The sequence below is a fragment of the Bubalus kerabau genome, chromosome 6, assembly GCF_029407905.1.
Source record: "Bubalus kerabau isolate K-KA32 ecotype Philippines breed swamp buffalo chromosome 6, PCC_UOA_SB_1v2, whole genome shotgun sequence".
NCBI classification, from domain to species: domain Eukaryota; kingdom Metazoa; phylum Chordata; class Mammalia; order Artiodactyla; family Bovidae; genus Bubalus; species Bubalus kerabau.
In genome coordinates this window covers 112570810-112595874 of record NC_073629.1, presented here as the reverse complement: position 1 = coordinate 112595874, position 25065 = coordinate 112570810, and the positions used below count along the sequence as shown (strand labels likewise).

Genomic DNA, 25065 nt, shown 5'->3' with positions numbered 1-25065 from the left:
GTGTGTCTTGCTACTTGCCACAGGATGGAGTTTGTTAAAGTGATGGCAAGAACCTGTGAAGAAGGAATCTGAAAAGCTGGAGGGAGCTCCTTATACAAACTTTGGGACCCTCTGCCCGTCTGAGCCAGGTCTGAGAGGCTGTGTCACTCACGCAGTTGGTAGGCCTCCCACCTAAGCTTGGGAAATGCAGGGGCCACAGCTCTGTAGGCAGAGGTTCCTCACACCAACAGTACAACCTCTCAGAAAGAGTATGTCCAGGCCCAGCTGGCCCTGGCCCAGACTCTGGGGAGGTGGCGCCTACAGGTGGCCCAAGGCATCGCCAGAACTGAAGAATGGGTCAGGAAAGTGACCTGGCTGGGGGATACCACTCGACAAGATCCACGTCACCGGGGATCTTAGCCTCCAGAAACCACCTCCATATGGTGGGGTCACAGTTTTGGGACAAGCCAAGGGAAGCAGGTACACCCTGAATTATGGACAGCTAATCTGTCTCAGCCTGACCAAGTGTGTGGTGGCTGACTGAATGAACTAGCTGGACAGACGAGGGCAGACCTAGTGTGAAGGATCAGAGAACAAGGTGCCCTTCTCTCTAGGTCTCCACTGCTGATGGACCAAATCAAAACCCAAAGGCCAAACAGCAAGGACCTGGAGAATTTCTGGGGTGCATTTGGTCTTGTTCGAACAGTCATTCATTATAGCGCCCACTAGCGTAGCATCTATGACATTATGTTGAAGCACTGGTCTCAAGAGGATTCTGGCATCATTGGTGAAACGGTGAGAAAGTGAGCGTGGGCCGGCTCCTTGGTCCCAGCGACACTTGAACGCACAGCCCCAGTGCACACGTGCATGCCACACATCCATGTATACCCGTCTACAACCAGCGTGCCCACGAGAACATCTCTGTGCCCCTGTGTATGCAGGGCTGCAAACATTCACATGCAAATATAATTCACACTTATACCTGTGTTTGTACTGTATGTGAACAGAGTCGGGACTCCCAGGAGAAAAGTGCTGGCTTTAACTGGTTGATGGAAATCTTAGTAGGTACATCCATCTCCTCTGAATGATAATGACTGCAGGAGACTGCCAGGCTGCTCCATTCATCCTTTATATTCTGGTTAATTCCTAGACATTTTTCCCGCTGTTGTAAAGGTTAGCGGGACACATGGTACGCATTTAGCTCGAAGAATCTGGCAATACAAATGCCTCTCTAGTCTGCAGCATCAGTTATTGGGCTGAACTAGTGGAAGACCAGGACCTGCTGGGGAAGGAGACAGGAGAGGGCTGCCTAATCTGCCACCATGGCTCTAGGAACCCAGAAGTACATGGAATATATGGCTCCTCATTCCAGCGCATTCAGACTTCCCTGCACAACAGTGAGCCCTGCACTCACCTGACCACTCGCCTTTCCCCAGCACCTGGCTGGCCTGCTGGCTGGCCCATCCCTTCATCCACACTAAATCCAGCCCATTCAACCTCAGAAAATCTCTCCAATGTGTAGCCTTCTATCTTCTAAGCCACTCCTGCCCTAAATACATCCTTTTCTGCTTGGTTTTTGTTCACTGAGTCACTGTCTGTAGCCCATCTTAAAAAAGGTTACTTAAAGATGGAAATCTGAGACTCCCCTGGTGGTCCAGTGGCTAAGACTTTGTGCTCTCAATGCAGGGGACCTGGGTTCGATTCCTAGTCAGGGAACTAGATCCCACATGCAACAACTAAGAGTTCCCACGCTTCAGCTAAAGCTCCTGTGTGCTGCAACTGAGAGCCAGCAGAGCCAAATAAATAAATAAACAAATATTAAAAAAAATGTGGCCTGCCAACAGGCCATAATTTAAAAAAAAAAAATGGAAATCTGATCACCACTTTGGAAACTTGGGTGTGCATGCTGTGTTCCACCTCTCCCTTCTCATGGAGGGCCTGCCTCGCTGCCTGGCCACCAGCGCCCTGCAAAAATGCTTTCAGTACTCACTGTCCTTTGCTAGACAAAGCCAGGGTCTGGCACACTGGCTCTACATCTCACGGAGATTCATGCCAAAGATACAAAATTTGGTGAAGAGGCCTAAGGCCTAATGCTTCAAGATGTAGACCTTCTAGCAGATGGGGAAATCCTTTCTATGAAGAAGAACAGTGGCAAGAAGAATGATTACAGAACAGGGCTGGGGACACCTCAAAGTAACAAAAGATGAGGTATCTGTTGCCAGGTCAACTGACTTAAAGGATAAATATAAAACTATTGCATCAGACGTGATCGGGATGCTGCCAACACACAAATGAAGAAGCTGGGGTGGCACCGCCAATGAGAGTGCATTGGCATTGCCGTGGAAGGCTTTGAGATGAGCAAAGGTGCTAATCTGGTGGAAATCAGGAAAGGTGTGGTGCTGCGTGTGGATACTGTAACTGTTGAGCTAAAGAAGCAGCCCAAACCTGTGATAAACCCTGGAGAGACTGTTCCATTTGCCACAATTTCTACAAATGGAGACAGAGACCAGCAACAGGATTTCTGATGTAACCACAGAGGCTCAAAGGGTGTGCTTACACTAGAGGACAGGAAAACACTGAATGCTGAATTAGGAATTGAAGGCACAAGAATTAAGATTACCTATCTCCAGGGAGGCCTGGCATGCTGCGATTCATGGGGTCGCAAAGAGTCGGACACAACTGAGCGACTGATCTGATCTGATCTCCTTACTTGACTAATACATCAAAAGCTAAGAAACGGGGCTTCCAGGATACTGGTGGTTTCCAATGTCCAGTCCATCATGTTCACTTTGGAAATTGCCAATGCCCAATGAGTCTTTGGTTGTAATTACTGAAAATGCTCTCAGTTTACTCATTTGAAATAGGGTGAAAGTTGACTTCGGGGTTATAACAGCCCAAGCTCCACGCGGGGCTGGCCATCAATGCCCTGCAGAAATGCTTTCAGTACTCACTGTCTTTTGCTAGACCAAGCCAGGGTCTGGCACATTGGCTCTTCATCTCACCAAGATTAATGCCAAAGATACAAAATTTGGTGAAGATGCAAGTGAACTCTTATCTGGCACATGTGGGATCTAGTTCCCTGACTAAGGATCGAACCCAGGCCCTCTGCTTTGAGTGTAGAGTCTTAGCACTGGACCACCAGGGGAGTACCAGATTTCCATTTTTAAGTAATGAAGATCATGGCATCTGGTCCCATCACTTCATGGCAAATAGATGAGGAAACAATGGAAACAGTGACAGACTTTATTTTCTTGAGCTCCAAAATCACTGCAGATGGTGACTGCAGCTGTGAAATTAAAAGCCACTTGCTTCTTGGAAGAAAAGCTATGACCAACCTAGACAGCATATTAAAAAGCAAGACATTACTTTGCCAACAAAGAAAGATCCATCTAGTCAAAGCTATGGTTTTTCCAGTAGCCATATATGGATGTGAGAGTTGGACATTAAAGAAAGCTGAGCACTGAAGAATTGATGCTTTTGAAATGTGGTGTTGAAGAAGATTCTTGTGAGTCCCTTGGATAGCAAGATCAAACCAGTCAATCTTAAGGAATTCATCCTAAATATTCATTGGAAGGACTGATGCTGAAGCAAAACCTCCAATACTTTGGCCACCCAATGTGAAGAACTGACTCATTTGAAAAGACCCTGATGCTGGGAAAGATTGAAGGCAGGGGGGAAACAGAGGATGAGATGGTTGGATGGTATCATTGACTCAATGGACATGAGTTTGAGCGAGCTCTAGAAGTTAGTGATGGATAGGGGGGTTGCTAAGAGTCAGACACGACTGAGCGACTTCACTTTCACTTTTCACTGGCATGCATTGGAGGAGGAAATGGCAACCCACTCCAGTGTTCTTGCCTGGAGAATCCCAGGGACGGGGGAGCCTGGTGGGCTGCCGTCTATGGGGTTGCACAGAATCAGACATGACTGAAGTGATTTAGCAGCAGCAGCAGCAGGGTAGCCTGGCATGCTGCAGTCCATGGGGTCACAAAGAGTTGGACATGACTGAGCGACTGAATTGAACTGAACCGAAGCTTCAAGGTTTGGTGTCACGGAATGAACCTGACAAAGCTGCTGCTACTGATGGTACAGTATTTGGAAAAGTGAGCTGAACCCTCAGTCTTTAAGATGTTTTGCTTCATGACCTAGGAAAAGGTGGAGAGGTTATTGTGACCAAAGGTGATGCCACATTCTTGCAAGGAAAGGGTAGCAATATTCAAATTGAGAAACATATTTAAAGAGTCACTGAGCATTTAGAATATTACTATTAGTGACCAGGAAAAAGAAAAACGAAGTGAACATCTGGCAAAACTTCAGATGGAGTAACTCTGCTGAAGATTGCTGGAACAAGTGACGTGGAAGAGGATGAAAATAGTCTGCAAGAGCTGCTGTTGACAAAGGCATCACCTGGTGCTTTGCTTCAGTGCATTCCAGGCTTGGATTCACTGCTCCGGCTAAATGAAGAGCAAAAAACTGGTATCGAAATCATAAAAGATCCCTCACTGCTAAGAATGCAGGTGCTGAAGGACAATGGATAGCTGAGGAATTTTTGCAGATTCCCTCCCAAGCTGGGTGATTTTTAAAATATGGTGGGAAAGGAAGCATCAACCCAACTTAGGTTGTTAAGTAGTGCTCTGTTCGGAGCCGCCGGTTCAGTTTCTTGGTTAACATGCAAAACTCACCATGCTGCTGGAACTCCTAAAGTAGAGAAGGACTCTGGCATAGTAGAAGGGGGACGGCATCAGGGGTGGCCCATGGTTTATGGGTGGCAGTGTAAGAGGGGGCATGTTCTAATTCCTAGGGGAGTGCTTTGCTATTTTTAAAAAAATTTTATTTTACATTGGAGGATAATTAACAATGTTATGTTAGTTTCAGGTGTACAGCAAAGTGACTGTTACACACACGTGTCTAACCCTAACCCTATTTTGTAGCCCAGGGAACTCTGCTCAATACCCTGTAACAAGATAAATGGGAAAAGAACTTGAAAAAGAATAGATAAATGCTTCGCTGTTAATAATGGGCCATGCAGCCATCTTCACGAGTAACTTCCCAGAAGTCAGCTGGAGGAGATGACCGGAAGACGGATGTTTAAGGGAGTTCCTACGGCCATGGGTTATCGCGTTTAGTCGCCTTTGTGATGCTGTCATTTCTCCCTGGAACATCCGTTCTCCTCTTCTCTTCTTGGCTCCATCTAGCTCAGAGGTTACCTTCTCTCTGTCTCTGTGTCTCAGGGAGAAGTTAGTGGCCTCTCCAGGCTTCACTTGGAGCTCTGCTGAAACCCTCATTACATGGCCCCATCAGATCTGGTTCTAGCAATTTGCCGCATGGGCTCCTATGTCTGCATCCTGCGGCAGACAGAGCCAGGCACACAGAAGGTTTCCTAAGAGTTTGATGACTGAGCGGATGAATGACCCACTGTTAGCAGAATTTGTGCTTTGAATTCATTTCTGGAAAAAGGAAGGGGTGACACTTGAAGCCTGGTAAGGTGAGGGGGTGTCGCACGTGTGTTCACACTCACTTTTCAGTTTAGGCTCACTATTGATTGAACTCAGGAGCTTGGCCTTGTGAGTACTCAGCCCCCGGGATCCTGAGATTCATGCTGAGAACCCCAGAGGCCTAAACTTGGAAATGAGGCCGCTAAGGGTCCGGCAGCAGTTCAGAGGCCGACAAGAAGAGAGCAAATAAGTCAGAGCTTGGACCACGGGGTGCCTGAGGCACTGGCCCGGGACTGTGGATCAGTCACAGGCAAAAACTCAATGTGTTCATGTGAAAATCAGAAGCTTCAGCTTGTTAACATAAAAAGTCTCCAGCATCTCAGTAAATGCCAATTGTTCTCAAATGGAAATGTTTCTTGGGCAGACAACTGAGACTCAGCACGCGCCTTCTAGAGAGCAGAAAATCTTCCAATCTCGCAGTCACCAGGGTGGACTTGAGAGAGGCAGTGGGAGGGGCAGCAGGGCCAGGCTAGGGTCTGGTTGCAGGGAGGGACAGTCACTTGAGGATTATCATAAGGTCAGAGCAGCAGCAAGGGGGACACATGTGAAAGGAGCCAGAGCCGCCAGCTCGCTCTTGTTGCTCGAGGGTTTCCCATAGAACAGGGGTCAAGGTGATGGATAGGGTAGGAAGCTTCAAGTTCCCATTTTAAGAGTGCCTGCCAAGTGTCAGACATTTTACCAGGAGCTCCTTTAACTTCTAGTCGCCTTGTGGGGTTAAAATGACTGCTCCCTCTTCAGATGAGGAACGCAACAGCGAAGGGGGTCACCTTCCCTCCAGGGTAGCCCCTCACCCCTTGTGATCAGTGGCCACTGGGGGCATTTAAGAAAGGCTCTTCTCACTGTCATTCCTTGTAGGCTTAAAAAAAGAAAACCAAAAACAAAACAACCAAGGAAACAATGAGAAGGACTGGAAATATTCCTCACCTGGAGACAGAGGGTTTGAAGACACAATCTCAGTGCTCTTCCAGAACAGGAAGGAATTTTATAGAACCTCAACTCTTGGGTTTTAGGTAGAGGAACTTATTCTAACCTGCTTAGGTACATGCCTGCTACAAATAGATCAAAGAGGGACTGCTCTAGGTGAAGTTGGGGTGGAAATTCCACCTGCTCAGCCCTTTGCAAAACAGCTGCTGGGAGAACCCCATGGTCTCCAAGGAACCCACTTGGAAAGCCCATTCTTTTGACCCACTTCTCTTCTGTTACATGCATGGGAGGACTCATGCCTTAAGATGGGATTGGTGACCTCAGCCTCTACTTTGCCTGGAAGCTTTTATATCTTTTTCTCTAGCCAAGATCCTTCTTCTCTGAGCTACAGATTGACAGAAGAGACAATTGTCTATCAGATCATCTCCCAAACCCTGGCATCCACACTACCTCAGAATCAATGCATCCCAAGCAAACTCCATCCCCCATCTGCCTCTGCCAGGGACCATCTTGGTTAATATTGTCATTTATTTTACTCACTTACTCAAGCTAAAAACCTAAGATTTATCTCTGACTCATTCATCTTCTTTCCCCCATCCCCTCTCACTCCCAAACCTGACGCGTACTGAGTCCAGGGTGGTCGATCACAGAAGGATCTCTTCTGGTCTATCTCCCCTTCTCCATCTCCTACTGTTTTTGCCTAACTCTGGATCTTTACTGTCATCATTTAAAATAATTTTTTTTTTTTTGGCCATGCCATGAGGCACGCAGGATCTTAGTTCCCCTTTCAGGGTCTGAACTTGTTCCCCCTGCATTGGGAGTGCAGAGTCTTCACCACTGGACCACCAGGTAAGTCCTTGTCAACTTCTCATCCTCCAAAAATGCGTATCTGTCTCCCATTATTTTCATTCTAGAGCAAAGATTTTTCAAAAATGAAAATGTGATCATGTCTCCGCTCTTGTTAAAACTTCTGATCAACCTCTCACCACTGAATCCGCCTGCCAATGCAGGAGATGCAAGAGAAGCGGGTTTGATCCCTGGGCCTGGAAGATACCCTGGAGAAGGAAACGGCAACCCACTCCAGTATTCTTGTCTGGAAAATCCCATGGATGGAGGAGCCTGGCGGGCTACAGTCCATGGGTTCGCACAGAGTTGTACACAACTGAGCGCTGAGCATAAGCACAAGCCCCACTCTGGGATGAAGCCCAGCTTTACGGCAGCTTTTAATGACATGATGTGACTGCCTACCTCACTTTCCAGCCTCATAACTCTGGCTGCCCATCGCAGCTCGTGACTGCAGACTTCACTCTAGGTCAGCAAATGTTTTCTGTAAAATGCCTCATCTCAGTTGCAAACTACCTGACTCCGGTAGCACTCAAGCAGTCATAGAAAATTTGTCTATTAATGAGTGTAGCTGAGTTCCAATAACCTTTCATTTATCGACGCTAAAATTTGAATTTCATATAATTTTCATGTGTTATGAAATGCTCTTCAACTATTTATTTTTTTTCTTCAACTATTTAAAAATGTGAGAACTCCCCTGGTGGTCCAGTGGTTAAGACTCCATGTTTCCAATACAGGGAGTGTGGGTTTGATCGCTGGGTCAGGGAACTAGGATCCTGTGTGCCACATGGTACGGCCAGATTAAAAAAAAAAAATTAAAATAAAAAGAAGTATAAAACCCACTTTTCCCTTGAAGACCACATGAAAGCAAGCAGAGAGCTGAGCCTGGCCTGCAGGCTGTAGTTCGCTGACCTGTGCTATAGACACACACAGGTATCTATGGTTCCGTAGACTTAGCACTTTCACGTTGTCTTGCTTGAGCTCTACCTGGAAGGCTTCTTCCCATTGTCTGTCTGGCCTCTTTTTGAGACTCACCCTGAAGTCTGGCTTTCCTTAAGTGTCTCCAACAACATGAATTGCTCCTTTATCCACTCCCAGAACCTTTCATCAGGCCTCGATTATAGCCCTTCTCTTACGGCACAGAAGTGACAGACTCGTGTCTGCTCCTCTCTTTTACCTGCTCTCTTTGACAGCAGAGACTGGTCTGGTCATGTGGGTCTTTTGGGTAATGTCACAAGGGGACACATTTCTCAAAAATGAAATACAACTGCCCACCTTCCGACAGTCAGCTCCAGGCAGCAACAGCCTAGAACTCAGATCCTCTGCTACCACATGGTTTTGGTCAGAATTGTTTGTGGCCATGAACAGCCCTAAATTCTAATGGGATTGAGACAAGAAGGAAATGCGCTGTATTGTACGTTCAGTTCAGCCGCTCAGTCATATCTGACTCTTTGCGACCCCAAACTGCAGCATACCAGGCCTCCCTGTCCATCACCAACTCCCAGAGTTCACACAAACTCATGTCCATTGAGTCGGTGACGCCATCCAGCCATCTCATCCTCTGTCGTCCCCTTCTCCTCCTGCCCCCAATCCCTCCCAGCATCAGAGTCTTTTCCAATGAGTCAACTCTTCGCATGAGGTGGCCAAAGTACTGGAGTTTCAGCTTTAGCATCATTCCTTCCAATGAACACCCAGGACTGATCTCCTTCAGAATGGACTGGTTGGACCTCCTTGCAGTCCAAGGGACTCTCAAGAGTCTTCTCCAACACCACAGTTCAAAAGCATCAATTCTTCAGTTACATTTATTTATTTTAATTTTCTTGTTTGTTTCTCTGGGACAAAACCTCCACTGATAACAGGAGTTGGGAATTACTGGCTCAGAAGTGCCTTCCATCCTTTGAGATTCCAAGGCCATAAAGCCAAGCACGGGTGAAGCTGGTCCCTTGAGGATGACTCCCTAGGCCCATTCTCCTCCGCTCTGTCCTGTGACCCGGAGCCAGACCTCTGTGGACAGCTAGAGAACAAGGAAGCCTGCCAGTCCAACTGGCCCACCTCCTAGGGCACAGAGCAGAACAGGGCAGGCCCTTTGTTCCTTTGTTCCTGGTTTCCTGTTGGGTTGGCAGATGGGAAGCACAGCAGATGTGCTGGAGAGAAGGGCAAGATCTGGTTAGTGATTCCTGGGGTCCCCTCCTGCACTGGTCACAGATTCCCAGCACCCCTTCCTGCCCTAGAGGTTGGCAGGGGTCAGCCTCCTCAGTTCTGCCAGGAGCCCCTCTTCAATGGCTCCAGCTCCTGCTCCCCCTTCCCTGGCCCTTCCCCTAGTGTGGTAAAGGCCTCTCGGCTGCTTATTCCCTGGGACCTCATCATTGCTCTGGGTTCCTTTAATCTCACCCTCCTCTTTGTAGTTGGACCCATCACTAAACCTTCGTCAGGTACAGCCACGCAGGAAGAATGCTCCTGTTTCCTCCTAGACCCCTACACCTCCTAGACCTCCTAGACCCCTCCTAGACCGAAACCTGCCTCTGCTATTCTCTGGGACTGAATTTACAAGCAGCAAAACTTAGAATGTTCTTTAGTGGTTCCAAAGTTTTTGTCCCTTTAGAGCAGTGGTTCTCAACTGGGGGTGATTTTGTGCCCAGGGGACATTTGGCAGAGTCTGGAGACTTTATGGTTGTCATAACTGTGTGTGTGTGTGTGTGTGTGCGTGTGTGTGTATATACACACATGTGTGGGTGCTGCTGGCATCTAGCATCTTGTGGGTAGAGGCCAGGGATGCTGCTAAACTGCCTGCAGTGCCTGAGGCAGCCCCCTACCGGAGGGAATTATGCCGGCGACAGCGTCAGCAGTGCGGAGGCTGAGAAACCCTGCTTTATAAAGTTGTCAATTAAGTCTCCAAATGATTGCTGTAGACCCTTGCACTATGTACTCACAGTCTGGAAAACACTAGAGAAAGTTCCCAGGGGAGAATCATGTATTAACACAAGTGGCACACACCACAGTCTATTAGCATGCCAGATCCAGATGAGCTTGGCTGGCGTTCAGACCTGGGCTGCAACATGCTACGGCTGAGACCTAGGGCTTATTCCCACCACGGGACCCTCTCTGCAGCTCTCAGTACTCATCTCTAAGATGGGGTTAGTAGTGGTACCTGCTTCACACAGCTGCTGTTAGAACTGAATATCCATGAAATGCCAAGTCCTTGAAACACCAGTGTGCAAATCCTGTTCTGGGCTGTGCTGTGGGAGGATAAGGGAGGACAGAGAGGACAAGAAAGAGCCTACTTTTGAGAAGTTCGTAACTAACACCATTTTTCAGATTGTGGGTTGTTCCTTGCTACAGACTTGTGAAATCGATTTAAAAGTTGCAACTAATACTAAAAATTGGAAAAGAAATTTTCAGGGTGCATCATACTTACTAAGGGTACATAGCACTTGGTGACATTTTCCTTTTAGGTCTACAGATACATACGTGTGTCCAGGTTGTAATGGAAAAAATGTATTTTTTTTTTTTTTATGGTGGAATGAGATTAACAGAACAAAGTTTAAAAGCTACCAGTCAAATAAGAAAAGTGGGGCAACCACAGCCCCATAGGAGAAGGCCTTGTGATTTTGCAGAAAAACTCACATAGGTCTGTGAATGAATTTGAGCTTCATCACTGATATGCTGTAAACGCAGAAACATCACGTTGCTGACAAAGGTCTGCATAGTCAAAGCTATGGTTTTTTCAATAGGCATGTACGGATGAGGGAGTTGGACCATCATGAAGGCTGAGTGCCCAAGAACTGATGCTTTTGAACTGTGGTGCTGGAGAAGACTCTTGAGAGTCCCTTGAACAGCAAGGAGATCAAGCCAGTCAATCCTAAAGGAAGTCAACCCTGAATATTCATTGGAAGGACTGATGCTGAAGCTGAAGCTCCAATACTTTGGCCACCTGATGCGAAGGGCTGACTCATGGCAAAAGACCCTGATGCTGGGGAAGACTGAGGGCAGGAAGAGAAGGGGATGACAGAGGATGAGATGGTTGGATGGCATCATTGACTCAATGGCCATGAGTCTGAGTAGGCTCCGGGAGTTGGTGAAGGACAGGGAAGCCTGGCATGCTGCAGGCCATGGGGTCACAAAGAGTCAGAGACGACTGAGCGACTGAAAAACAACAACAACTCATAGTCTGTGTGATCTGTGTGTGTTTGGTGAGGTACACAAGCTCTCTGAGCCTCAGCTCCCTTCTGAGATACGGGAATTAAAAAACACATCCACCACTGCGCTGAGGAGAGGATTAAACATCATACAGGGCCTGGTGCATGGCAGGCGCGCAATGGATGCATGATCCTGACCTTCTCGAGACTTCCTGATTGGTGTTCTCATTGCCTGTTGTCTGGCAGCAAACCCTAATCTATGACCACGGCACATGGGCCCTCAGAAACTTGACTTATATAAGAAACACCTGGAACCTCTTTAATCAGACGAAACAACGACGTTTATTTCTGCTTCTCTGTTTTGGAAAACATGACAGGAAGAGCCAAAGAGGTGCTTCACTCCCACAAAGACCCAACCTCAGGTGCAGAAAAAAAAAATGTCTTGAAGAAAGTCCTCGGAGCCAGGGTTTGTGAAGCTTGTCAAAGTTGGTTTCCTGTTCGTTTTTTAAAAATAATTTCAAGGGAGTCCTGCTACCCAAGGCTAAGGATGAAGCTGTGCATAAAAGATTCAGATTCTAGAGGTCATGTTTCTGCTCCCAATGCTGCTTTTATCCCAGTTCCCAGCCTGAAAGCCTGGCCCTGGGGGCCCCCGTACTGCCGGTGCCACGTCTGGGGGGAGGCAGGGTGCTCAGTGTTCAGGCTGAAGCCTCAGAGCCTCTGAGGTGGGGCATGGAAAGACAGGCTGCCCTGCTCCTCCCCAGGAGTTGGGGCCCTCTCCTAACGGTGGTGTGGCCTTGAGCACAGCACCCTCTTCCGTCAGACCTATGTCCTATGCACGCTGATTGATACACATACTCTCTCACTCCCAATACAGCCCACTCTTTATTCCCCAGGGCCTCTTACAGGGCCTCTGCTTAATAGGTGGGCAATACAAATTCACCCTGAATCTATCAGAACCAACTTCCATTTGTAATTGGTGATTTTTGTCGTTTAGTCACTACGTTGTGTCCGACTCTCTTGGGACCCCTTGGGCTGTAGCCCACCAGGCTCCTCTGTCCATGGGATTTCCCAGGCAAGAATACTGGAGTGGCTTGCCATTTCCGCCTTCAGGGGATCTTCCCTACCCAGGGATAGAACCTGCAACTCCTACATTGGCAGGCGGATTCCTTACCACTGAGCCGCCAGTGTGCGTGCATGCCAAGCTGTTTCAGTAGTATCCCACTCTTTGCGACCCTGTGGACTGTAGTCTTCCAGGTTTCTCTGTCCTTGAGATTAGCCAGGCAAGAATACTGGAGGGGGTTGCCATGCCCTCCTCCAGGGGATCTTCCCTATCCAGGGATGGAACTCGAGTCTGGGAAGCCCATAACTGGTGATAGCAATGGGTTAATGAGCAAGTTTGAAACCAATCCTTACTGTTTGTCTCCATGGATAAATTCTCTGTACTTGGGACAAACTCAAGGTTGAAAAGGAAGGTTGTCATCTACACCTACCATCTACCGGTCTTTGGGATCTCCTCCAGGTGTGGAGGACTCCCCGCCTTAGGATTAATGCACTCCTTTTCATGGGCAGCTCTCCTCTTGGAGTTAGGAAATTCATCACGGATGGAGCAGAAATCTGCTGACTTGCAGTTTCCACCTGCCATTTTGGGTCTGATCTCTTGCCCCCAGAGAGCTTGTCCCAGATTTGCGCATCTAAGCTGGAGAGCTCCCTAAAGTCTCACCTGTCGTTTGTCAAACATTTGTGTTCTACACGAAATGAATGAGAGGTCAGATATGGGCAGCTCTCCTACTTTACCCTGGGGTAGGCTAAACTCTGCCAGTAGGAGGGTGGGCTCTGGATTCGAGGGGCAGGAGTTCAGATAGCCTTGGGAAACTGGCTTAATTTCCCTGAGCCTCAGCTCCCTTGTCCATCAAATGGAGATGGTGACAGTCTTTGCTTCACAGGGTAATGACAAAGATTAAGTGAGACGATGCTGACCAAGCACCAAGCACAGTGCCTGGCTCTCAGGAGGCCCCTGGTATAAACTATTAAGATTCCACTGGTCTGAAGAGGGGCAGCTCAGGGCACACAATTCTATGCCATTCGAGAAGTGTCCTCCCTTGGGCAACAGACCACAGCAGATGCAGAGATACTGAAACGCAGACCTGTGGGTCTGCAAATAAGAGCAGGACAACAGGGGCAAGTACACCCAGTTTGAGGACATCTCTGCCGCCCGGCCCTACCTACCTTGGTACTGGGCGCTGAAGCCACGCTGGCGGTGGTTGCCATCCGATGTGAAGTGCAGCCGTAGCCAGTTCTTGCTGCTGATGACGGGGGCTGGGAGGCTGGCTCCAGTGAACCTGTGGGGACAGCAAGTAGGGGAGGGGGAGGTGAGGGACCACAGCTGGTTGAGACTGGGCACCCGGGAGTCTCTCCACTGCCCACATGTGCTGGGGCCTCTGCCCCGGCAGAAGGGAGGGCCACGCCGCCCCAGCCGCCCTCCAGCAAGGAGCCTGGGACCTGGGTGGCTTGAGCTGGCTCCTCCCGGGGTTCTTTCCACGGCTGAGAGGCTGAGCACATCTGCTTTGTTGCTTAGTCATGTCTGACTCTTTGGGACCCCACAGACTGTAGCCCACCAGGCCCTTCTGTCCTTGGGATTTCCCAGGCAAGAATACTGGAGTGGGTAACCATTCCCTTCTGCAGGGGATCTTCCCAAGCCAGGGATCAAATCCGGTCTCCTGCATTGCAGGCAGATCCTTTACCACCTGAGCCACCAGGGAGATGCTGAGAGGAGGGGGCCATGCTTCAGGGCAGGAGCAGAGGACTATTTCTCCCACGGAGGTCTGGCCACCCTGGAGAGAGACCCAGCCCTCCAAGCAGAGGCCCACCGCCCCCCTGTCCAGCAGATGCCCACACACCCACCTCCAGCAGAGCTCCAGATGCCCCACAAAGATCCAGCCCCGGACAGAGGACCAGCCCCAGCTCTCCAGCAAAGGTTCAGCCCCTGTCCTCACCATCCCCCTTGCACTCAGGGGCAGAGGTTCAGCCACCCCAAGCAAGCCCCTCAGGGCCTCAGAGAAGTCAGGAGAAAGGGCGAGGGCAGCCACTGTGTGCAGCACGCCCTTCCCAGGTGTGAGGGCCCATTTTGGGGTCACTCACTAGGCCCTGGGTCTCCTCTGCCTCCTGCCCCATCCCTGCTGGCTCCACAAGAGGCCTCCCCCCTGCCCCTCACTACCCCTCCTGCTTCCAGGCTGCCTCTCCTCCCTTAACTTAGCCTCCTCCGAGTTCTAGCCAGTCCGGCTCAGTGGGTCGACACCAGCATATGCCCCCCTGCCGCTGGTTGCTGTCCTAGCCTTCTGACCAGCTGCATCCTGGGCCAGCTTTCACATCAATCAGATCTTTCCTTCTAGAGTCACTCAGAGCTCAAGAACCTTCTGTGGCTCCCCAGTGTCCATACAAGACTGGCCTTCCAAACTTCCTATCCTGTCTCCTTCTTGAAAGGGCCTCTGCTCACCACGGGAGGGTCCTCTCCCCTCTCCACACTCAGGCTAAGCCCCCAATGCCCCTCCTCTCTCTGCTCATCCCCCCCGCTGCCCTGCACCCTAGGAGCACCCCCTTCTCTCCTGGACCCCACAGCCTCCAGCAGCCAAGAACCGGTATCTTCCTGCTCCTCCTCTCTGTGTCTGAATCAGAGACCAAACCTCCTGATGCATCCCCTTTGGTACCATCCATCCTGCCCTGCCTGGACACCCTGATCACACCTAAGCATTCCAAGCTTTCTCCTTTCCCGTGTCTTTGCTCTTTCATTATTATTATTTATTTGGCTGTGTCGCGTCTCAGCTGAAGCATGCAAGACCTTCATTGAGTCATATGGGAACTTTCCTTGTGGCATGTGTGGGTTTAGAGTTGCCCCGAGGCATGCGGGATCTTAGTTCCCCGACCAAGGAGGAACCCACGTCCCCTGCACTGGAAGGTGGATTCTTAACCACTGGACCAGCAGGGAATTCCCATGCCTTTGCCTTTTCTGCCTGAAATATACCCACGAGTAACCCTCTCCCCTGCACCCGCCGTGTCACCTGAGACGACTTTGCTGCTGCTGCTGCTGCTGCTAAGTCGCTTCAGTCATGTCCGACTCTGTGCGACCCCATAGACGGCAGCCCACCAGGCTCCCCCGTCCCTGGAATTCTCTAGGCAAGAATACTGGAGTGGGTTGCCATTTCTTTCTCCAATTCATGAAAGTGAAAAGTCAAAGTGAAGTTGTTCAGTCGTGTCCGACTCTTTGGGACACTTGCAAATACCACATCCCCATCCAGGAAGGTCTTTCCTACTCTCCTGGGCTCTGAAACCACACAGATTTGGGTTCAGATCCAGGCTTCACCATTTCCAATCAGTGTGGCCAGTGACTCCATCTTTTTGAAGATGGAATGATAACACCAGCCTGGAGAGTCCATGGGAATAAGTGAGGGGACTTCCGGGAACAGGACCTAGCCCAGTATCTGGCATGTATTAACTCAATAAACATAATTCCCTTTTCCTTCCTCTGTGATGCCACAGAAAGTTACTCAGATTGTAATTCATTCATCCAGGTGTGTGTCTCCCTAGGATGATGCTTCCAAGAGGGTAGTGCAGACAGGTGGGTGGGTGGGTAGAGCGGGGGGAAGCTGGGGTTCTGGAGGGATCGGCTGTGTTATCTTGTGAAAATTACTTACATTCTCTGTGACTTTATCTGTAAAATGAGGATAATAATCCCTCCCTGAAAGGGTTGTGAAGACTGAATGAGATAATACACGAAAAAGACTTTAGCACCGTCTCTAGCAAATAGAAAGCTCTCAGTAAGTGGCAGCTGCTGTTTATTCTCCATCATCTTTGTTCTTCATCTTTGTACTGAGCACCTAACACAATGCCTGACTCGAGCAGGTGTGCCAGGATTCCAGCAGAAAACAGGTGGCTCAGTCATCTGAGAATAATTCTGGGTGAATGAATGTGCTCTTCACCATCAAGGATGCGGCAGGATTCTGAGGCTGGTAACAAGGGTATGGCTAACCCCTCACAGACCTGGACAGAAATGGTGAGCCCTGAAGCTTAGAAAGGACCCATATCTTTGGTCAGCTGGGACTACAGCCAATTTGCACAGATTCCCACCAGGACGGAGCAAGGAATGAATACCCGGACTTCACTCTCCTGCCTCCCCTCCTCCCATCTACTGCTGATGCTTCTGTTGATCTAGCCCAGTTGGAAGCCAGAGGGCAAGGAAGAATACTGGTGTAGTCTGACAAGTAAGTCTTCCTAAGCATGGAACAGGGTAGAAAAGGGAGGGGAGATGATCTGGAGGTATGAAAGGGAGACAGCTCCAGCATAGTGGGTCTCCATAAATGCGTGTTAGACAAAGGAACTAACCAAGGAGCCTCTCACCCTGAAAAACTGAGTTTTTACTATAACGAAAATGCTGACACACACCAAACTCCAGGAATATCACCCATACTGCTATAGTAAGAGCTATAATGGAAACCAATTACTGTATATTTTACCAGATCCCATTTAAAATAGTTTATTACAGGCAGAGTCATTTTAAGTTTTCTAAGGAGCCGCAAAAAGTATTGTGGGTTTTTTCTTCCTCAGGCCAAATTCAATTCTATCTCAATGACAAAGCTTGCAGGCTATTTACATAAGGAAGTAGAAATAGGGAGACTTTACCTGAATAATTCAGAACCAAAGGCTGTTTATTGCAAAATGGAATGAGGGGAGAGTGCTGGGGTCCCAAGAGCAGGATGAGAGTAATGATCTGGGTTGTAACTGGAATTCAGAAAGTCAGCGACTCTTCTCCAGCCCTGGGATCAACTTTAACCCCCAACTGTACAGACAGGAGGAGCCTGAAGGGACATCACCCCATCCCACACCTTCACCTGCTCCCAGGAATCTTATAACTGTTCATTCTCAAGGCTTCAACTCGGGGCCCTGTGCATCTTTACTCTGTTGCTGCTCCTGTCTCCTAGGACGTACATGCACATTTGAGAGTTTTCTTGGTATCTATCAGACAATTAGGGACTTAAATGCTGGAATTATCACATTAAACTTGGCCATTGCGATGATGTTATGCCTTACTCAAAACTCTAATAAAAAACAACTACTAACACCTACCACATGAAAGATGCTCAAAAGCATTATGCTGAATGATAGAAGAGTATATACTGTGTGATTCTGTTTCTATGAAACTCTGGAAAAGACGAAATCAACAGTGAGTGGGTGCCTGAGTTGGAAGGAATACAGGGAACATTCTGGGGTGCTGGAAATGGTCTTATATATAAGATGGTCTTGTCTTATATAATAAGACATGGTCTTATCTTATAATAATAAGATGGTGGATATACGGCATGCACAAATTTGTCAAAGCCCCCAGAACTGTATATTTAAGATGGGTCATTTTTTAATTGCCTCCTGTGAAACCTGTCTGCAGGTCAAGAAGTAGCAGTTAGAACTGGACATGAAACAACGGATTGGTTCCAAATTGGCAAAGGAGTATGTCAAGGCTGTATATTGTCACCCTGCTTATTTAACTTATATGCAGAGTACATCATGAGAAGTGCCAGACTGGAGGATGAAGCACAAGCTGGAATCAAGATTGCTGGGAGAAATATCAATAACTTCAGATATGCAGATGACACCACCATCTTGGCAGAAAGTGAAGAGAAACTAAAGAGCCTCTTGATGAAGGTGAAAGTGGACAGTGAAAAAGCTGACTTAAAACTCAACATTCAAAAAATGAAGATCATGGCATCCAGTCCCATCACTTCATGGCAAATAGATGGGGAAACAATGGAAATAGTGTCAGACTTTATTTTCTTGGGCTCCAAAATTACTGCAGATGGTGACTGCAGCCCTGAAATTAAAAGATGCTAGTTCCTTGGAAGACAGCATATGGAAAAGTAGAGATGTTACCAAGCCAAGAAAGGTTCATATAGTCAAAGTTATGGTTTTTCCAGTAGTCATGTATGGATGCGAGAGTTGGACCATAAAGAAGGCTGAGCGTCAAAGAATTGATGTTTTTGAACTGTGGTGTTGGAGAAGAGTCTTGAGAGTCCCTTGGACTGCAAGGAGATCAAACCAGTCAATCCTAAAGGAAATCAACCCTGAATATTCATTGGAAGGACTGATGCTGAAGCTGAAACTCCAATATTTGACCACCTGATGTGAAGAGCCAACTCATTAGAAAAGACCCTGATACTGGGAAAGACTGAAGGCAGGAGAGGAAGGGGACAATAGAGGATGAGATGGTTGGATGGCATCATTGACTCAATGGACATGGGTTTGAGCAACCTCCAGGAGATGGTGCTGGACAGGGGTAGCTTGGTGTGCTGCAGTCCATGGGGTCATAAAGAGTCAGACATGACTGAGCGACTGGACAACAATTTTTAATATAAATTACACATTTTTTGTTGTTCTTCGATAACCAACTTGTGTCCAACTTGTCGCAACCCCATGGATTGCAGCACGCCAGGCTTCCCTATGCATGTATTAAATTATTCATTAATAGAGTTAATTAGGGCTTCCCTGGTGGCTCAGATGGTAAAGAACCTGCCTGCCAATGCAGGAGGTATAAAAGATGTGGGTTCTTTCCCTGGGTCAGGAAGATCCCCTGGAGAAAGAAATGGCTACCCACTCCAGTATTCTTGCCTGGAGAATTCCATGGACAGAGGATCCTTGTGGGCTACAGTCCATGGGGTCACAAAAAGTTGTACATGACTGAGCGACTCACACTTTCGCTGTCAGAGTTAATTAAAATCAAATCTTCAGTGGCTCTAATTCTTAGAGCCAAAGGCTTCACCAGAGTCTCCAAGTCTTAAAAAAGCCAGTGTGCCTTCAGCTCTCCTTTCCTTGTTCCTTATTCCTTATAAAAGCCAGTGTGTCTCCTCTTTTCCTTACTCTTTACGCTCTAGCCACAAGGGTCTCCAGGCTGCTCAAAACTGGCCACACCCACTCCTGCCTCAGGGCCTTTGCACATGATCGTTTCTCTGCCTGCTGACTGCCTCTTCTCCCAGACTGCCATCTGGTTCACCCTCTCACTTCCTCAAAGTCTTGTATCAAATGTCACCTTCCCAGTGAAGTCTTCTTGGCCTGCCTTCCTTCTCTGAGTACATCACACAGATAGATGTAGACACACACACACACACACACAGACACACACACACACACACACACACATAGACACACACACACACATCATTGTACACTCAAACAGAAGAGCTTATGTGCACTGCTTTCTTTGTGCCTCTCTACCTTTGTACAGGCGGCACAGTGGTAAAGAACCCACCTGCCAATGCAGGAGATGTGGGCTTGATCCCTGGGCCAGGAAGATCCTCTGGAGAAGGAAATGGTAACCCACTCAAGTATTCTTGCCTGGAAATTCGGGACAGAGGAGCCTGATGGGCTATAGTCCATGGCATGGCAAAGAGTTGGACACGACTGAGTGTACATGCATGTACCCAAGCCTTTGTACCTGCTGCTGTCTATGCCCCTTCCCGTTGCACCACCTGGCTGCACAGAGACGTTAAGAAACTTGCACAGGTTCACACAGCTAGTAAGCAGCAGAAGTGGGATTCAAACTCATCTCAGATAGAGCCTCTGTACTCAGGGAAGGCGGTGGAACTGTTGAAGCTGAATTCCATTCTGTTCCTTTACTTTCCCTCCCTCCTCCCCCCAGGATCCTCTTTAATTTTGCTCCCTGTTAGAATCATAATTAAAGGAGAGAACACACAAAGAGAGATTCCCCCCTTCAAATCTTTCTGTCCACATTAACTTCACTATGGGGGGCTTGGGGAATTCCAAGTTCACCCAGTAAATTGCTACCATAGTACAACATAAAATGTATTTAAGCAATTATGCTCAACTTTTTTTTTTTCTTTTTGGTAAATTGACTTCTGTTAAATGGGGCTTCATTAATGGAATCTGGCTTGGGGAGAATTAAAAAAAAAAATCACTCCCTCTAATGCATGTAGTTGATTATGGGAAAAGTGGCTTTGAGTTCCTCAGCAGAAAGCTCTAAGTTGTGCTTCTGGTAATAGAGCTCAGAGCAAACTGCGTGGAAAGCATTTCTTAAGAAGCTTCTCATACAGTCCGCATGTGGGGTGCTGAGAGACACGCCCCACAAGACGACAACAGTAATCTGCAAGGAATTGCTGCCTAATTTTAAACTGAGAGGGAGGAAGATGAGGAGGTCTTGGTTTAAATCTCAGCATCCCTGAACACGGACAGCTTCAGGGGAACATTCATTCATTCATTCACTCACCAAGCACATACTGTGTACAAGGCTCTGTGCTTGCCGGAGGGTACCTCTTCCACCACGGCCCCCTAGATACAGAAGTTCCTGCAAAGCCGGTTAACTACAAGGTTTGGCTTCACCCTCTCCTTCTCCGTGCAGCCTCTGTTCCCCGGTCAATAGTCTCTGGCTTCTGTGCTCCCAGTGCACCTTCTGTGGGCTTTATCTCTTACCCAAGCTACATGCACAGCCTGGATCTGATTCAGGCTTGAAGAATCTTTCCAGGCCCTGCATAAACCACCCTTCTATTGCTCAGGCTGAGCAGGGAGAATGTGACATATGGGATGTGCTCACCACCACACTCCCAAGCCCTCTACCCTTCCCACTCGCTGTCTGCTCCCTTCCCTGGGGGATGGCGAGAACACCACGATGCAACCAGGGAAACCCTTGTAGGAACGTCCTGGCAGCGGCAAAGGGCACCAAGGCCCTTGTTGGAGGCTGCTTCCCACTCCCCGGCCCGAGCTCCCTCTCACCCTTGAAGCAGGCCTTTATTGACTCAGCCCTGACATCCAGTCTCATCACAAATGATTTCCATATTGGTTTTTCTTTAGCCAAAAGCCTAGGACTCTTGCTGTACTGAGAAATAAAACCTTTTCCCAAGACAAATCCACGATGTTACTTCTTTTCCAGGAACTGGGTGAATGCCTGGGGTGAGTACAAGTCCTTTTGGCTGCTGGAGTCCCCCAGCCTCTAGACTTATCTTTGGACAGAGGCTGCTTGGCTTCCCCAGGCTCCGGGTCCCAGCAGCGCCTGTCCCACCTGCGGGTGCCCAGGCAGTTCTGAGACGCCTGAGCTACCCCGATGAAGGTTCAACTCCTGGCTCCCTAATTATATGTTTGGGGGTCATTTACTGTGCTCTGAACAAACCAAAGCTTCCCCTCCCCCATCACTCCTGCTCCTCAGGGTTTCCTCTTCTGGTGGTCCACACCACATTCCCAGCCACCACACCCTGGCACCATCCCAACTCCTTCCACTCCTTCGCTCCCGTGGCCAACTGTGGCCACGTCTTCTCCCCCTTGTGACTGTATCATTCCTCACCCTCACTACAGAGACAGCCTTCTGATGGGCCCTCTGCCTCCATCCATCTTCCGTACTCTGTGAGGGCATCCGCTCAAGTCACTGCCTCATGGGAAAGCCAAGGTCCACCAGCTCCAGGACAAGGGTCAGTCGCTCAGTCGTGTCCGACTCTTTGCAATTCCATGGACCTGCCAGGCTCCTCTGTCCATAGAACTCTCCAGGCAAGAATACTGAAGTGGGTTGCCATGCCTTCTCCAGGGGGCCTTCCTAACCTAGGGATCAAACCTGGGTCTTCTGCCCTGTGGGCAGATTCTTTACTGTTTGAGCCACCAGGGAAACCTGGCTCCAGGAGCCTAATCTTTTTTATGTCTTCCTTCTCCCTTTTGTGATACCAACTTTGAGCTCCAGACACTTTCCAGTCTCCATGTCTTTGCATATGCTGTTCCCTCTGCCTAGAATGCTGTTCCCTGCTGCCCCATCTGACTACCTGGGAAAATATCACTGATCTCATAAACCTGACCAAATGCCTCCTTTGCTCTCCTCCCCCTCTCCCTGCCCCCATGGGAGCAGCAGTGCCCTGCGCGTTTCCCTCTGCACCTGGGACATGCCCCGCTGTCGTTCCGAGCACAGCAAATAGTAATCATCTTCTGACTCGATGACCACCTTGCTCACTCAAAGGCGAGCTCCACAAGCACCAGAGCAGAATTTTCTGTCTCCGTGTGTTTAGCAGTGCAGCAGAGTGCCTAGCACACAGAGCAAATCGGTCCCCGAGAACCGGGTTGATAAGCGACACTGAGCTGTCTCTTTTGTCAGTGGAGTTTCACGGGGTCACAAGCACGCTCATTCATTTACATATTGTCTGCTTTCATGTTACAAAGGCAGTGCTGAGTTGTTGTGACAGCAGCTAGAACCCACAATGCCAAAAATATCTATCTTGCCCTTTACAGAGTTTATGGACATTGACTGTAGAAGCCTTGCCAATGATGCAGTTGGTTTGTGAAAAATAATTTCTAAGTGCATGCTAAGTCGCTTCAGTCGTGTCCAATTCTCTGCGACCCCGTGGACTGTAGCCCATCAGGCTCCTCTGTCCATGGGATTCTCCAGGCAAGAACACTGGAGTGGGTTGTCATGCCCTCCTCCAGGGGATCTTCCCGACCCAAGGATCAAACCCACATCTCCTGTGTCTCCTGCACTGGCAGTTGGGTTCTTTACCACTAGTGCCACCTGGGAAGTGGGGAATAATAAAAGCATACATTCATAGCTTAAACATTTCATTACAATATAAATATACTTGAAGGTACTTTTTTTTTTTTTTTTTTTGGCCAGTCCTTGCAACGCCAGAGCAAGGTCTTTCCTTTGACCATAGGTTTCTTCTCTGCATTGTCTATCTTATGTAAACCCCACCCATAAGGCATCGCTCACTGGTTTCAATTTTGCCACCGCTCATCCAGTCTACAGATATTTATGGGGCACCTGCGATGTGCCAGGCATTGTGCTAAGCACTGGGAACGCAGCGGCGGGCAACACAGGCCTGGTCCCCACCCCGATGGAATCGGTTCAGCAGCATGCTGTTCTCTCCCTCATTCACACCTAATATTTAGGAAGCAGTTCTTTTCAGAGCATCTCCTTCATGGAACTATGCCAAAGCATTCAATTTAGTTTCTAGAGGCGCAACTCTACTTCCTTTCACACTCATATTTCATCAGTTTATGTGATGTTTAATTTAAGTCACATAATTAAAATAACAAGTATGACTGGCACCAAGAGAGCTGGCAACGAACCTATCCGATTCTCAGAAAATCCCAGGCTCGGCTGGTGGGAGTGGCGGGTAAACAGGCGTTGGAGGTGGGGGTGGGAGACGGCCCACAGGCAGCGGGTGCTGAGAGCGCCGTGGGGCCTCGAGCAGGAAGGTCTATCAAGCCCGAGAATGCCAGCAACTCCGGGAGCTGCTTGGGGGGAGAGGGTACAGGCACTTTTATGGCACAAGTTTTGTGAATGATTGAATGAATGAGCGCTCATGCAAATGGCAGTCTCTTGCTTTCCACAGTGCGGTATCTTCTTTTTTAAAAAAAACATTTGTTTGTTTTATTTATGTACTTGGCTGCACCAGGTCTTAGCTGTGGCATGCAGACTCTTAGATGCTCTAGTTCCCTGGCCAGGCCCCCTGCATTGGGAGTGTGGAATCTTAGCCCCTGGACCACTAGGGAAGTCCTGGGGCATCTTTCTGAATGCTGTCCCCTTTGTGATCAAGAGAATGGGGTCAGCTAGTCTTTTGTGTTTGTTTTTAGCCACATGGAGAGGCAGGTGGGATCTTCCCTGACCAGGGGTGGATCCTGGGCCTCCTGAAGTGCAAGCCTGGAGCCCTAACCACTGGACAGCCAGGGAATTCCCCGGAAACAGCTAGCCTCAGAACTTGGAGAACTTCAGAGGCCTCCCTGGCCTGCTGCCTGACGAGGCACAAATTCCAGCTCCAGCATTCTGGACACAGGGTCAGTCAAGGTCTGTTCTTAGTGTTTCTAAAGATCAAGAACTCACTTCCTGGCCAAACTCTCCCTGTCTACTTTGATGCACCCCTACCCTTTTTCTAGCTACTTCCTTTTGACCCATCCAGGGTCATCTTATAGCCACTGGCTCCAGGAAGCCTGGTGGGCTTCTCCTGAGTATCTCATTTTCTCTTGCAAAGAATCCTTGCACTTTCTCCATCAGAGCACTTGTCTCATCACACATCACACAAGAATCTGCTTCCCCACAAAGCTGTGGGCTCCCTGAAGACAGGAGCTATTTCCTTCTCATTTAGTTCTTCTCTCAGTACTTCGTGAGTGCCTGACACACGGGAAGGGCTCAGGAAATGCTTCTCACAGGAAAAAGGAACGCCGGACTCAGTGACTGGAAGAAGGAATGAGGTCCTGCTGGAGGAAGCAGCGGGCACAGGTAGGGAAAGCAGAGGAAAAGGCAGATGAGCAGGGAAGCCTGGGGACATTGAGGAGCGGCTCGGGGGGCATGCAGGTTTCATCTTGGTCTCCCATGGAGATGTGCAGCGCCCTGTTCAGTCCCTCAGACCTCGCTGTGCTCCCCAGGCTCTTGGCAGCTGCTGGTACCTTTTGGGGAAGCTTTTCTCATGGTGACATAGCCCCAGTGCAGCAACAGTGGAGTTTGGTAATCGACGTGGGCAAATGTGCTCTCTTTCCCAGAAGCAAGTCAATAAACTCGACAAATCACCAGGGTTTTTCCCTGCTCAGCGGACTGTGAGCCCCAGGGACCCACACAAACTGCAGCAGGGAAATGCACCTCCTCCAGATGCTCCGTTCCCTGGAGGGTGTGTGGCTGAGCCACTGAGGGCTGGGGGACAGGACCCCTGGCTGTGTTTGCTGCGGGGATG

General features: G+C 48.9%; 1 protein-coding gene across 2 annotated transcripts in view; it reads right to left on the bottom strand.

The window, feature by feature from the left end:
• CSMD2 (CUB and Sushi multiple domains 2) overlaps nt 1-25065 on the bottom strand; it is a 683179-nt gene that overhangs the window by 323125 nt on the left and 334989 nt on the right. For both annotated transcript variants that reach the window (XM_055586466.1, XM_055586467.1), the window contains exon 6: nt 13604-13716. In XM_055586466.1, coding sequence (XP_055442441.1) covers nt 13604-13716 — 113 coding nt within the window. The remainder of the gene's footprint in view (nt 1-13603; nt 13717-25065) is intronic.